The 15171-nt window shown below is 37.7% G+C and overlaps 1 protein-coding gene across 2 annotated transcripts in view; it reads right to left on the bottom strand.

The window, feature by feature from the left end:
• ITPR2 (inositol 1,4,5-trisphosphate receptor type 2) overlaps positions 1–15171 on the bottom strand; it is a 419018-nt gene that overhangs the window by 383412 nt on the left and 20435 nt on the right. For both annotated transcript variants that reach the window (XM_031443910.2, XM_064479133.1), the window contains exon 2: positions 992–1062. In XM_031443910.2, coding sequence (XP_031299770.1) covers positions 992–1062 — 71 coding nt within the window. The remainder of the gene's footprint in view (positions 1–991; positions 1063–15171) is intronic.

The raw sequence follows: 15171 nt of genomic DNA on the forward strand, positions 1-15171 counted from the left end.
GTTTACCCAAAGGATATTTATTGGGCTTGGCACGCTTTCTGTAAGATTCTAAGTTTACTGCAAATGCCATACATAAGACAGTCTTATAAAAAGAATTGTGTAGAACGTGCCCATCACAGAAAGTGAAACATGGAAACCATTTACCACATGTTAAACATCTCCCTTCCCCCGTGCAGGCAGAGCACATCCTGACTTGGCCTTGGGGCCAGGGGAATCCCTTTCACTCTCTCTCCAGATCTGTATCTCTTATTAAAGCTACTTTTCGGTACTGTGTAAGTAGGAATACATTTGAACACAGTGTGTTCAAAATGAACGCTGTTTTAAAGTTGTTCTTATTATAAGTCCACACAAACTATGAAACTGATTTGCACACGCTCTTAATTACTGGTTTTAGTTGACTATGATTCTCTGCAAATCCCATTAACCCTTCTCTCGGTAACAGTCGAGTTATAATGTCTCCTACTATGAACAATTTCTTAGTTGATATTTATGAAGGTACCTCTAAGATGATACCTAGAAAGGAGTTCTAAGACAACTGCTAGTCACTAGACATCATCCAAAATGACATTTTAAAAACTAAGCAAACACATTGATGTCACCGTCCTGAAGATTTCACAAAGACAACTTAAATAGCTAATAATGAAACACTAACATTTACTGTACCACTGTCACAAAAATACACAAATACTTATCATTCAGCTGTATTTACTGGTTTGCAAAGTGGCCTCTCACAGCTATTTACCAAGATGTCCTTTGAACACACAGACCAGCAAAACAAAACTTGGAACTATTCTTTCAATATCAGCCCTTCAATGTGTAAAAGAAGAAAAATAATGGGAAATTTGGGGGGAAAAAAATTCAGTGGATACACTTCTATTTGAAAGTTTTATAGTGAATAAAGTTCTAACATTACTTATTTTAAGACACAAAAATAACACCCCCCCTCTTTAGGTCGCATGGTAAAAAAAAAAAATACATATTTATTTCTTACCTCTGAACTTCTTGGGAGGGTTGGCAAGGTCCCCCGCCTCTGGGTTTACGACACATCTGTCGTCCACTAGCCTAGAAGGAAAAGCATGCTGTTAACATCATCCTGTTCACAGAGTACAGACCCCACGTGGATATTGTATAAATATTTCCAAAGAGTTTTAATACAATTCTTCGCTCAGAAATGTTTTAATGCTCATAGATTTGTAAAATGATTTGGTGATCCAGGCATTAGCTAAAGCAGGGTTTATGAAATTCAAAATTAAGAAACATTGTTAAGTGGTAGGAAACTGGTTAGATAAATCCTCGTAGATCATGATACAGACAAACCACGGAACACTGCTCAGCTAGTTACGCTCATATTTTTCAAATGCACGGCCTGCAAAACATTTATCACATGTTGTGAAAAGAAGTGGTGACAGATCAATAAGATATCATATACATTTAAACACACACACACACGCACACACACACGTGCACACACACACACGTGCACACACACATGTGCACACACACATATGAGGGCTGGAACAGAGACTCCAAAACATTAACAATAGTCAGACTGCCCGTAGTGTTTATCTTCTTCTCTGTGTGTGCACGCGTTTGTTTTGTTTTGTTTTGTTTTTACGAAGAATGTGTAAACTTACAAAATCAGGCCTAGAGTGACCGTACACTCGGGGCTCATCCTGTGCTCAGCCCTGGCCCGGCCACCTCCCAGCCAGGTGATGCCGACCCTCCTTCCCACCTTCTGCAGAACAAGGATCAGAGTGCCTACCTCACCGCATTGGCAGGAGGTTTAAGTGACTTAACATCATCTGTAAAGTACCCGGTACAGTTTCCGGCACACAGTAAGCCCTGAAATAAGTTCTAATAGATAAATAAAATCAGGGACTTTGCCTGCCTTATTCCTCACCACGTGTCTGTCTCTTGAAGGATGCCTGACACAGAGTGGGCACTCAACAAACATGACTCAAAGGAATAAAATACCTTTGTAGTCACAAAAACATGTTTAATACCTATTAAATTTTTTATAAGAAGCCCATTTCTAGGACAATTCTGAGAGAAGCCGAATCTCTGATCTGAGAGCCAGGAGACATGAATCTCCTGCTCAGAGAGGAACATCTAACAGCCAAAGACTCACTAACGTTCATTTTCTCCATTGACTAAGCGATGCAGTAACTGGGGTCGCCTCCAGAATATTGTAAGAATGCATGTGAATTAATTCTAAATTTGTGAATTCATTTGGAAAGATGCCCAAGTTGCAATTTTGTTTCTTTTTAAAAAATGCTGTTAACCAGACTCAAGAGTATGCATCAATTCCAGCACAAAGTAAACCCCAATTTGTGATCAACTGTCCTCTTGAACTAGGATGATTATCCAAAATGAAAACTTTTGGTTTCTGGTTTATCTCGTTACAACAGCAAACACATCCTAAATCACCAGATTTTTCTATGGGATCCAATTTCCACAAAACAAAATGCTACTTTGGTCAAGCAACATGGTTCTTTCTTTGATTTTTTTTTTTTAATATATACTTCATTCACACTGGTTTACTAAAATGTGGTTTTACAGGAGCTGCCAAGCATGCAAGAAATTCCTTTTAAGAGTCTTTAAAACTGTTTTCTTAGAAACAGGAAATCACATTGGGTCAAGAGAAAGCAAACGCAAGCCTTCACAACATCCAGCTTCAGGCTCTAACACTGAACGTGAAAGACTCAGTCCTGAGATTGTCACAATGTAATATTTAAATTTTTTAAAAAATGCTCTGAGGGAAAGGTCAGGTTTCCTAATCAGTTAAGATACGTTGTTTTGCAGATACTGACTGGTATATATAAAATAGATAAACAAGTTTACACTGCATAGCACAGGGAACTATATTCGATATCTTGTAGCAGCTCACGGTGAAAAAGAATATGAAAACTAATATATAAATGTGCATGTATGACTGAAGCAATGTGCTGTACAACGGAAATTGACACATTGTAAACTGTCTATATTTCAATTTAAAAAGTTAAAAAAAAAGACATGATGTTAAGAATTCAAAACATGATGGTCACAAGAAAGCCATAGTCTCATTAAGAGCACATAACAATTATACAGTAAGCGGCATTGACATTTTTACCCACTCTTTGTGCCTGCCCATCCCCATAGAAATGCAGGTCCCCCGAGAGTCCCCACCTGCACGGGCTAGCCACCAAGAGGAACGGGGAAGACTAAAGGCATAAAATCAGGTCACAGGGCGTTTATATAAACACTTGCGCCTCTCCTCAATTATCTGGTAGCCCAGATAAAAACATAATAATTAAGAGTGACTTCAGTTCTAAGAATCTGTCCTATCCCTTATAAACAAAGGTCTGTTAAACTGCAAAGAAAATCATCTCATCACGCAGACTTAAAGACCTGGAACTGAGTTTGGAGCAAATGGAGGAAAGGGAAGATTAGGATAGAAAGGGTGGAAAGAGAAACAAGGAGTGTGAAATCTGTTATAAAAACATATATGCTGTTTATCTATTTTACATATAGTAGGCAGTATACTGTACAGCACAGGGAACTATATTCAACACCTTGTAGTAACCTATAATAAAAAAGAATATGAAAACGAATATATGTATGTCTATGTATGACTGAAGCACTGTGCTCTACACCAGAAATTGACACAACATTGTAAACTGACTATACTTCAATAAAAAAAAAGACATGTGATCATTGATGTTAAAAGTTAAATAGGGTTTAATAGTAGTTGTCAGCACAACTTCTACAGTATCTCCAAGAAGCCTCTTCTTGAATATCTCCAGGGCCAGAGTATTCACCATTCGCCATCTTTCTGACAGTACTAATACTGGAAATGTGTTTTACATGAAGGTGAAGCAGCACCCTGTTCTTCACGTCACAGTACTTATAGTTTCTTGTAACTGTGTGCTTAACCTGTTTGATCCTCCAGCAAATCTTAGGTCCCAGAAGTCAGGAACTGACTCCATCCTGTTTACCATTATATCCTTGGCATCCACTTGAATGAGTTACAGTAGATACTAAAAAAAAATCTGTTAAATAAATACATGAGTCAATGAATAAATGAGACTTGCTTCCCAAATAACTTTCCCTTTCTGGTCCCAGTTCTTTCTTCTGGAACTATAGCTCTAAGCTTTCTTTTTCTGGGATGAACAAGACCATTTCTCTCCAGTTCTTCCTCCCAAGGATATTTGCCAAGGAGCTCAATGTCCTCTCAGACACCCAAGTGCCAGCATCCCCCTTAAATGGGATCCTGGAGACCATCCACAGGAGTCCAGGTGTGCAGGGGACCGGGGACTCTTACCTCCTTCTTTCCGATACAAAGCTCATAGTTACACATACTAAGGTGCAGTAGCTTCCAGGCCCGCCAAGCCCACCTCTGACTTCCACTGGGCTTATAATAGCTAAACGATGTCAGGTCCTTCTCCTGTGTGCTACTGATAAGCCAGGCTTTCCCATCCAACACTGGGACAGTTAACTTTTACAGGCTATGTAACAAGAATTTATAATTGAATAGGAACAAATATAAATCTGCCTTTGGCCTGGGATCAGAAATCATCCGAAAATTATTTACTCCATCCCTGACTAAGTCATTTAGAAACTTTGTCGTGATTACTGCCCATTTTTAATGACTCATCAACAGTGTATCCCAAATGTGGCTACCTGGCTGAACTGTATTAGGAGGTAATAATAAAAACAATAACAACAAGAAGTTTCTTTGGTCCAGACTTACTCCAACCACAATGTCTGGGGATAAGGCTTAAGAATCTGTACTTTCTAAAGGCTCTCTAGTCTTTCTGAAACGGATTCGGAGTGCCTGTTCTGCACTGCCATCCCACCCGAGGCCATCCACCATCAAGAGAACTTCTCACACTCCATCAAGATCTCTTATTTATGCATATTTCTCTAGCACTATAAATCATAAATTCTAAGAGAATGAGCCCAATTCTGTGCTGCTCACCATAATACGGCCGGATCTAAGTATTAGGCCCCAAACATGGAAGGTGCTAAAGAATTATTAACCGAGTGAATGACTGAGTCACTTTTTGAATAACTGAGTCCATGTTAATCACGTTGTTCTGGGTAGATGCCATAAACAGTAAAAATAACTGGATCTGACAAATGGCCATCTGGTAATGGATGGCAGAAAGGGCAGGAAATATTCCCCAACCAGATGTGTCTCAGAAAAATACCAAACACATCAAATCTGAAAAAGGACCAAGACAGCCTGCTCTAAATAACGATATCTTATGTAGCATCTCTCCCAATGTATCAGTGCACTTTTTAATGGGCTGCATTAATTTTGCCCCTGTCTGAATCAGCAAGTAAGCCCCACAGGCAATTGCAGCAATACCCTAAACCTCTCAATCTGTCACTGAAACTCAACTAACATAAAATCTATTAGCCCTCATATCTATCTTCTCTTCATAAGGTCATAACTGTAAATAGTTGTTCACTTTAACTAATAAGAAAAAAATCATTCAACAATTAGACCTTCTAAGTTATCGATAAGGAGATGTCATTAGCTACTCTGAATTATTTTATACATATATGTGAACCAAATTTCAACTGGACAGATATGCCCCCTAAAGAAATCCTGCACATGTGCATCTGGAGACATGTATAAGAGTGTCTGAGGCAGCACCGTTCAGGAGAGCAAACACTGGAAAAACCCAAATGTTCGTCAATAATTGTACTATGGATAAATAAATTATGACAAATGAATAATTTCATATAAAAGATAACTATTTCAGCTGATGCAACGCTGAAAATCTCAAAGACATAAAGCTGAGCTTAGAAAAAAGCAAGTCCCAAATGTTATATAATTCCATTTATGTAGAAGGCATAAGTAGGCAAAAGTAAATAGCATATGTTTTAGGACTACATATGGAGTGTAAATACATTATTGCATAACAATGCATGGCAATCAGATTTTTAAATAGATTTCCAAAAGAAAGTTAATGACTCCCTGGTCCCTTCTTACTCTATCAACTACAAAGAAAATGCCACGAAATAGGTAAAATATATTAGTCATATATTTTTCCTTATGAAGCCATAAATGGTATTTCTACCTTGCACACTTTGTAAAATAAGTGTATTATCTTCCTAATGTTTGCTTACCACATACATCTGATCCTTGTACAATTGAGTGATAAAGTTCATTTCTAATAAAATGACTCAGTAGTGCATTTAAATAAAATAAATTTGAGGGAAAAGAGAAAGTGGAGAATCCCCAAGGGACATTAAGAAAGATCAGTAAGAAAGATGTCTAATCTTGTGGCTAGGGTTCATTAGTATGACGGAACTGCCTTTAAAGCACCCTCAGAACTCTGTCACAAAAAAACTTCATCCCCAACTCTGGGATTTTGACTCTGCTGGCCACATGAACTTCTCCCTTAGCTGCAATCTTCTGGCTTCTTAGCAAAACTGTCTCTCCGCCCCACACAACCCCACCACTCACCACCGCCAGAGCCCTCCAACAGCCCTGACACACCAGTCAACCCCCTCCTTCACCTGCATTTAGAAGCAGTACCAGAAGAGAAGAGAAAATTTTGAGTTCTAATCTTGACCTGCCACTACACAGCCAGCTGTGTTATGTGTTTAGCCACGTAACCTCTGTGTCTCATTCTTTAAATGGGGCAGCTGCGATCTCACAAATTCCTTCTATTTTTGTGGGTTCTCATTTCTCTGATCCTGTTTTGTAATTAAACTTGGCTTGCGGTATCATCTTTCCATAGCAGATTCTGACTTTGTAATATTTTGTACTTTGTAGTTTGAAAGCTTAACTGTTCAGAATCAATCGGGGTGGGGGTAGGGAATTAGGTTTATTTATTTTAATGGAGTTAATGGGGATTGAACCCAGGACCCCGCGTATGCTAAGCATCCGCTCTACCCCTAAGCTGTACCCTCCTCCCAAGAATCAATTTTTTAAGTTTATTCTATTGATTATTTCAGTCCCAGTAAAGTACTAGTATGTGATTTTTGTTCCATTCATTCACCATAGTCTTTAGAAACACAGCATTTTAACATCTTAAGGTTTTGCGATTTAGTAATGTGAACATTTTCTTACCTAGCAATACTCAAATTGCCTTAAGTAAGGAGCCAACCTCAAGACCTGTAGATTCTTGCTTGTAAGCAAATTAATCTGTCTTATAATTCAGAGTACCTTAACAGGAAATACTAGGTTCCACAAACGTCCAGTTCCATACTTTACATCTGATAAGTCCAGTGGGTACACCCCGTACAAGGCCATAAACAATTCTAATCACGCAAAGAGGGAAGTAATGTTATTGGAAAACCTTCTGCCAAAAAGAGTTCTAACTTGTAAGTGTAGAACAAATGCAACACAGAAAATTTACTCCTAGCTGTATTCATATTTTACCTACACTGACAAGCAGAGCTAAATTCACTTTTGCCATTTGAAATGGGAGATTTTTAAAAGTGAAACCAATAAAGCTTAACATTATCTTCTCTCTTTAGATTTCTTATTTCAATAATATATTTTTACTAACACAAGTATTTTACGCTTAACTATTAAAAGTACATTTAATTCTGTATGTAAGTTTTTCAACCATGCACAGGGTTATTGCTGCTAATATCTCTAAAACGGGTTCCTTCTAAAGTCAAAATTGTGTTTGCTCTTAAGTATTGAAAATGTTTCCAGTTGTTCTCCCATGAAAGATAAAATTAATCTAAACCACATATAAATTACAGCATAAGCACTAAATTTTGAAGTACATGGAAACCCCGATAAATACCATATGAATCCTTATGCTTAAATTTTTTTATCAGTTTTATCGCCTAGACGAAATGACTCAAAGACCTTTAAAAAAAAAAAACAAGGTATTATGAGGACTACACAGGGAACGCTGTCACTCACATATTAACTTTTTTAGAAATCACCACAAGAAGCCATCGTTTTGTGCAACAATTATGTTGAGAATATGGATGCTACGTGAACCTGGAGGTGGGGGTGGGGGTGGGGCACTAGAAGAGTTACACGTTGTCTTTCAAAGAAAAGTATGTGCATGTGACTGTGACTTCAAAAAAGATTTTCCTGTATCTTTTGAAAGCTTAAAGTCTTAACCCAGCCAAATAAAGCAATCCGACTTCTCAGATTTTCCTTCGCCGTATCATAGCTTCCTTTCCTTGATCCTCTCTCTTGATCCTGCCTGCTCAACCTCTTTGAACTCAATACTATTGCAAGTCAGTATGTGCAGCATTTTGTTCTAGCTTGTCCATTACCATTCTCATGAAACGCAAAGCATTTGCAAAGTGTCTTTCTCAGGACGTGAATGGGAATCTATACCAGATAAGATCAATTATTTAGTGACGGCTAAGTTCTCAATCATCTTTAAAGAGCTAGAAGATCGTTGGCATTGGTAAAAGTGACTCACTAGGCAAAGTTCAGGTCCAGATGTTTACTACTATCAGACTGTCATCCCTATCTGAGTTTTTGCCACCTAGTTGGCACCAGCTTAAAGGTGCTCTCAGGAAAAAAGGCTATAAAATGGGAAACTCACCTAGTGACACTCTCTTATTCCAAGGGGACACCTCCCCACCGCAGGTTTTGCCTGGTTTGGGTCACTCCCTCACACTTTCACATTTTTTTTTATATCTTGTCCAGAGTTTATAGTAGTTAAACTGCAGATTACATTCAAGAAATACGAGTTCAAATATTTTTTAAATTACTAATAAGACAACGCAACAAACTGCTATGTATGTATCAACAAAAACAATAATAAACAGGTATTATAATTATCAACTTAAAATATAACTATTATGAATGTTTAAAGACATTAGAGAACGTTTTTTAAAAGAGCAAAGAGTGAGAGCACATCAAAAATGGCCAAACAGATTAGATGAAGAATTTCTAGAGATGAAAAAATAATTGTTGAATTAAGTAGATGGGTTTAAGACAGTAAATTAGACACAACTAATTAATGACCTGGAAGATAGTTCTTAAGAAATTACTCAAAATGAAACAGAGGACAAGAAAGACAAAGAAAATAGGGAAATGGGGTTAAGAAATATAAGGGACAGGACAAGAAGGTAACTGTGTATATATAATCAGCATCCTGGAAAGACAGAACAGAGAGATGGAAGAGAGGCAATATTTGAAGAGATAATAGCTGAGAATGTCCTAAACGAATGAAAGATATGAATCTACAGACACAGAAAACACAACATATTGGTCTGCTAACTTCTCAGATTCTACAGTACAATCCAGGAGATACTGGAATCATTTCTTAGAATGCTGAGAGAAAATTTAATTGTCAAGTTAAAATTGCTTACCCAGCAAAACTAACTTTTAGGAATAGGGTAATGTCAAAGTCTTTTTAGATAGATAAAAACTAAAATTTACCACTAACAAATTTTCACTAAAAAATCCGGTAGGATATTCTTCAGGTAGAAGGAAAAATGTGTTAGTAGAAAAACAGGAATAGGAAGGAAAAATTGTTAACCATGTGAATAAATTTAAATACACATTATTGTTATAAAAGAATAATAATGACTAATTTGTGAGTTTTTAAAAGTACAGCACTACATACCAGACATCTGCATATACGTAGAAAGGGAGTGATCAGAGTTAAATAGCTCCATGGTTCTGAATTGCACAGGAACGAGTTAAAATATCAATTAACTTTATATTTTATTGAGGGTGCATATGATAAGTTTAAAAGAAAATACTGAAACAACAGAAATAGTATATAAACACAAATCCAATAGAGAAGGAGGAATGGAACAAGAAGAAAAATAAGCAAAAATTCAACTGATTCAAAAAGAATTAAGAGAGAAGAAAAAAATCAAGGAAAATCATGATTAACATACAGCACAAAGTAAGAGGGTAGAAATAGATCAATTTTAATCATAATAAATTTAAGTTTTAACTTACCACTTCAAAGACAGATTTTTAAAAAACAGAAAACAAAACAAAACAACAAGCAAAAAACACAGATTTCCAGATTGGATGAAAAAAAAGCTAACCATATGCTATTTACAAGAGTCATGCCTAGAACATAAGGACAGAAAAAGGCACAGCAAAGAAACAGTGCTCAAAAGAATGCTATGATAGCTGTGACAGTATCAGAAAAACAGACTTTAAAAAAGCATTATTCAGGACAAATAAGGCCACTGTGTAATGAGAAGTGTTTCAGTTCTCTAAGAATACGTAAGAATTCTAAATGTAAATGTAACAGCCTCAAATTATATAAAACAAAATTTACAGAACTACAAGGAGAAATGAACAAAGACATTATCATAGTGGGAGATTTCAACACACTTCTCAATCACGGATAGGGCAAACAGACAAAACATAGTCAGGGTATGTGCTCCGAAACCCATAATTAGCAAGCCTGATCTAACAGACATATATAAAACATATAACTTCTCACGGAAACACCTGGACTCAGCAGCTGGAGAAAATATTTTCTTTTTGAGCACATATGGAACATGAATATACCAGATCCTTCAACTCTTTTCAGATTATACAGTTTGCCTGTCCCTACTATATTTCTAAAATATAGCCTAAATTTACAGGGTTTTAAAAAAATTCTCTTGGCTCACAGCGCACTTACGTTTAACTTAGAGTCCCATACTCATCCATCCTCCAGTCTCTTTCTAGGATCCCACCATATTTGATATACACCCTTTCAAGCTGTTATTTACTGCATTATACCTCCAGGTCCACGTCTCTAGGAAACAGTGAGCTCCTTGGGGACTGCAGCAGAATATCTTAAATGTTCCTATGCTCAATACTGAGCACGGTGACTGGCACGTAGCCAATACATAAAAAGCATCGTTGACTGAATGAACTTACACTCCAGTGGGCCCCCAAGATAAGGAAAACAAATTGCAAAAGACTAAATGACGTTGATGATGATATAGCAGGAAGAACAGAGTAAGAAAAGATGAACTAAGTATTTAATAATGATCGGACTATTCCTCCTTGGCTCACGCCCTCTGCAAACCATAAAGTAACATTTAATTATACATTCTAGATGTGTATGGTTAAAAGAGACCTCAAAAAAATAATCCAGTCAATAGAAGCTCCTAGGCAGAACAGGACATAATTTAGCCAAAAACGTTTCTTTCCTTTGAAACTGCCAGAGTGCAAAGCAACTGGTGTGAGGACCTGCCTCTTCCGTGTTCTTTCAAGTATGCTACCTTCTTCAAAAAGAGATGAATATGGGGCCCAAACACCACCTCCTAGCTAATCAGACATAAAAGAGAAGGAAGAAATAGTTGGCAAGAGAAATTTCCTGGCCAGAAAAACCTCTGGCAACTATAAACTAAGCCCCACAATTATTATAGCATGAGAAACTAGACATTTGTTTCCCAGAAAGTTGGAGGGTATAAAAGTTACCTTGTTAAAGCTACAAGCAGATGAATCTTGTTTCTGAGTCAACGAGGAACTGGGACATTTCTAAGAACTACCAAAAAAGGAGAAAGCTAAAAACTCTTCTTATTATAAATAAATAAATAAATAAACAAACAAACAAACAAACATAAAACTTCACACTCTCACATAATTCCTTCAGAGACATAGCTTCCAACACTTAATTAACAGTGGCTAAATGTGAACAAATATGGGTTAAAAAAAAAAAACAACATGTCATTCTAAGGTCACGCCTTTAATTGGTACGGTTGGAATCAAGAGATGTTAAGACCCTCTTTTAAGTCATTTCTGTGCCCAAAGGAAATAATCTCAGACTTATCTATGTTACCAGCAAGGATCTAATTGAAGCTGAAATGACAGATATACTTTTTTCTGCAGTGTTTTAATTAAAGAGCAGACACCTCTCTTTCTGGGATGGAATAAATGAATCTTTACTTGAAAATGATGAAGCAACCCACGTGACCTCTGAAAGCAGAGCCAGCTGAAGGGAAAATCAAAGGTAAACAAAAACAAGCAGAAAAGTCTGATGGCTGAGAAGAGCCACACATATGTGTTAAATTAAACTATTCCTTCTTGCTTCCACCCCTGGAAGCAGAAATAGCAGTACTTTTAAAATAGAACGCGTAATTAATCCTAAGTAATGAATTTATCCTAGTTCTAAACCCTAATCTTCCAGACAGTGATCATCAAAACCACAAATAAAAGTTCCCAAAGAGACATACTGGCTTCTGCTAGATTAGGACAAAATGGGATTACATAAATTTAACAATACACGTCTCCTTTTAAGATTCTAACATCCCCACTGTACCTATCCCATACTAAATGTGTGACATTGGGAAGTTCAGCAGTTACATTACCTATAGCACTGAGATGCCTCTAGTCCTAATTTCATAGAGTTGGTCTGAAAAAGAACTGTATTTGATAATGCAAAGTGCCCAGCACAAAGTCAACACTCAACACAGGGTGGTCGCCATCATCATTATCATCATTATAATCATCCTCAGCATCATTTATTATAAATGCCCAGCACAAAGTACATCCTCAGTAATGACTAGGATTCATCATTTGCATCATTATTATTTCTTTTTACCACTTAATTGCTGAAAGAAGTTCGCAGTAAGGTAATCACTTCAGAGAAAATGAGTTTAAATCTCTTCATCAGGAAATTCATTCATTCCACCAATATTTACCAAGCAGCTACCATGTGCCAGGCATTATTCTAAAAGCAAACAAAACCAACAGTCTTGCAAGGAGTAGTAGGGAGGAGACAAATAGGAAACAATAAACATAATAAATCCATAAATTATATAGCGTGCTAAGGGATAAATGCTATTAAAAAAAAAAAGGAAACATAAAACATGGTAAAAGACATAATAGAGGTGACGGAGCTGTCCAGGCAGAGGGAAGAGCCAATGCGAAGACCCGACAATGGGAGCATGCTTGCTGTGTTTGAGGACCTGCAAGGAACCAAGATGGCTGATGGGAGTGAGAAGCAGATGAGTGATTGGCAAGGAGGCCAGCAAGGTCAAGGAATGGAAGACCAGGTCCTAGAGGACCTCCTGTGTCACAGTAAAGACCTTGGCTCCAATTATTCTCAAACTTGCATGATAACTATAGAAAGAAAACAGTCTTCTTCTCTTTAAAAAAAAAATAGACATTATTAGAAAGTCAATGTTGAGTGAAATACGTCAAAGAAAGAATAATTGAAATTATGATTGAAATAAATACATAGAAAAGTATTTCAACAACACTCATACATTTCAAGGTATTTCCTTCCCCAACCGGGGCCAACCTGCACTGGCTCCAATTATGAGCCTGGCCAAGCACGGTGTGTCAGCACCCATTGAAGCCCTGCTGGACGGACCACAGCGCAAGTGAGAAGCCAAAGCTAGAACAGGATGTCGCACACAGCAAATCCAAACCACCGCCTTTGCAATCTGAAGACAGCAGCTCTCTCTGATTTATAATAGGTTTCACAAGATTCCTAGTTTTGTTCCCTCATATACAAATATTGGTATTCATTCTGTTACTTCTTACAAATTCCACAAGAAAGATAGAAATCTTTTCTTTGGTGGGGGGCAATTTATAGCTCAAGTGGTAGAGCACATGCTTAACAAGCATGAGGTCCTGGGCTCAACCCCCAGTACCTCCTCTAAAACTAAATACACAAATAAACCTAATTACACCTCCCCCCACCAAAAGAAGTCTATCCTTTGAGGATGTAAGTGCCTTTGGGGATATCATCCAGAAAACCAGCTGCTCAGTAAAGGACCCACTGGCATCCTAAGACCACAATATCAATCTGAAATTGAATCATGAAAGGTGCCTTGGACACTTACTTTTTATTCTGCCCCTTACCCTTTTAGAAACTTCCATTTCTCACTTAAAACTCTTAACATAACATAGTTAAGAACCAACAGGATCCCTCCACCATCCAAGGGAGGGGAAGACCTGGGCTGGCCCCTCCTGCTCGTGTCTGCCTGGACACAGCACTTGGTCCAGAGGAGCCAAAGTGCCTTTACAGAATCAGATACGAACAATGAAAGGGAAAAGGCCAGGTTCTACTCCTTCTAAGATCAAGCATTGTAAGAGAAAGTGTAGGCCTAACACAGCCAGGAAACATTCTTCCCCACCACGGGTGGAAAAAGTCTGCCAGAGAATGAAACCTTGGAAGGAGGGAAAAAGTGAAGAAAAAGACAAAATCTTGCTCTCATCAACGGAACCCATGGTTCCAGCTGAACCCAAAGCCACAGCCTCCTCTTGGACTTCCCAGCAATGCAAACCCAAAAGCCTCTATTTCACTTAAACTGATTGGGTTTCTGTTCTTTGCAAAAGAAGTAAATGTAGCCATGAAGGCCACAGAGCTGGTAAAGTACCGCCAACCAGAACATCCAGACTAGCCACATACCAAAAAATAAAACACGTTCATTTTGTCATTGATTCATTTGTTCAACAAAGATTCACTGGGTGCTAATTGTGAGCTAGACACTGTCCTCGGCACTGGGGAAACAGCAAAGTACAAGACACACCCAGCCCAGAGCTTCACTTTCATGTAAGGGCCATTATTACAAGTCAGGACAAGCACTGCCAAGCTTTAGGAGTGGACTTTACGGAATCCTGAATACCCTCAAATACATGTAAAATCTTGTGTTTGTGTATATTTATGGGAAGTTGCAGAGTAAATTTTCTTTCAGTCTCAAGGGGACACATAACCCCCTCAAAAGATTAAGAAAAACTCAGAGCATAAATATATCTTAGGATGGAGAAGTCTGACTTCTCATGGAAATTCTCACAGCTTCATCTTAGCACGGTTTTGTCCAAAGAAGACACACTCAATTCAACAGGCATTTTACAGAAATATCGTTGTCCTTTAAAATATATTATGAAGCTAACTCCTTTAATAAGTCCTTTTCCTATACTGTATAGCACAGGGAAATATATACAAGATCTTGTGGTAGCTCACGGTGAAAAAGAATGCAACAATGAATACATGTACGGTCACGTAAAACTGAAAAATCGTGCTCTGCAGGGGAAATTGACACAATATGGTAAACTGACTATAACTCAATAAAATAAAAATTTTTTTTAAAAGTCCTTTTCCTCTGTAAACAAAACTAACAGCTAATAACCAGTTGACTTAATCCTTAATCAGCTGGAGAGCATCTCAAATATTGGTGCTTCAATTAAGGGCTGTAGGGAACAGAGGATAAAACAGACCCTCTCTTTAAGATCACAGTCTCATCTTCCTAGGAAGCTGTCTGTGGCCAACATGTAGC

Source organism: Camelus dromedarius, chromosome 25, assembly GCF_036321535.1.
Source record: "Camelus dromedarius isolate mCamDro1 chromosome 25, mCamDro1.pat, whole genome shotgun sequence".
NCBI classification, from domain to species: domain Eukaryota; kingdom Metazoa; phylum Chordata; class Mammalia; order Artiodactyla; family Camelidae; genus Camelus; species Camelus dromedarius.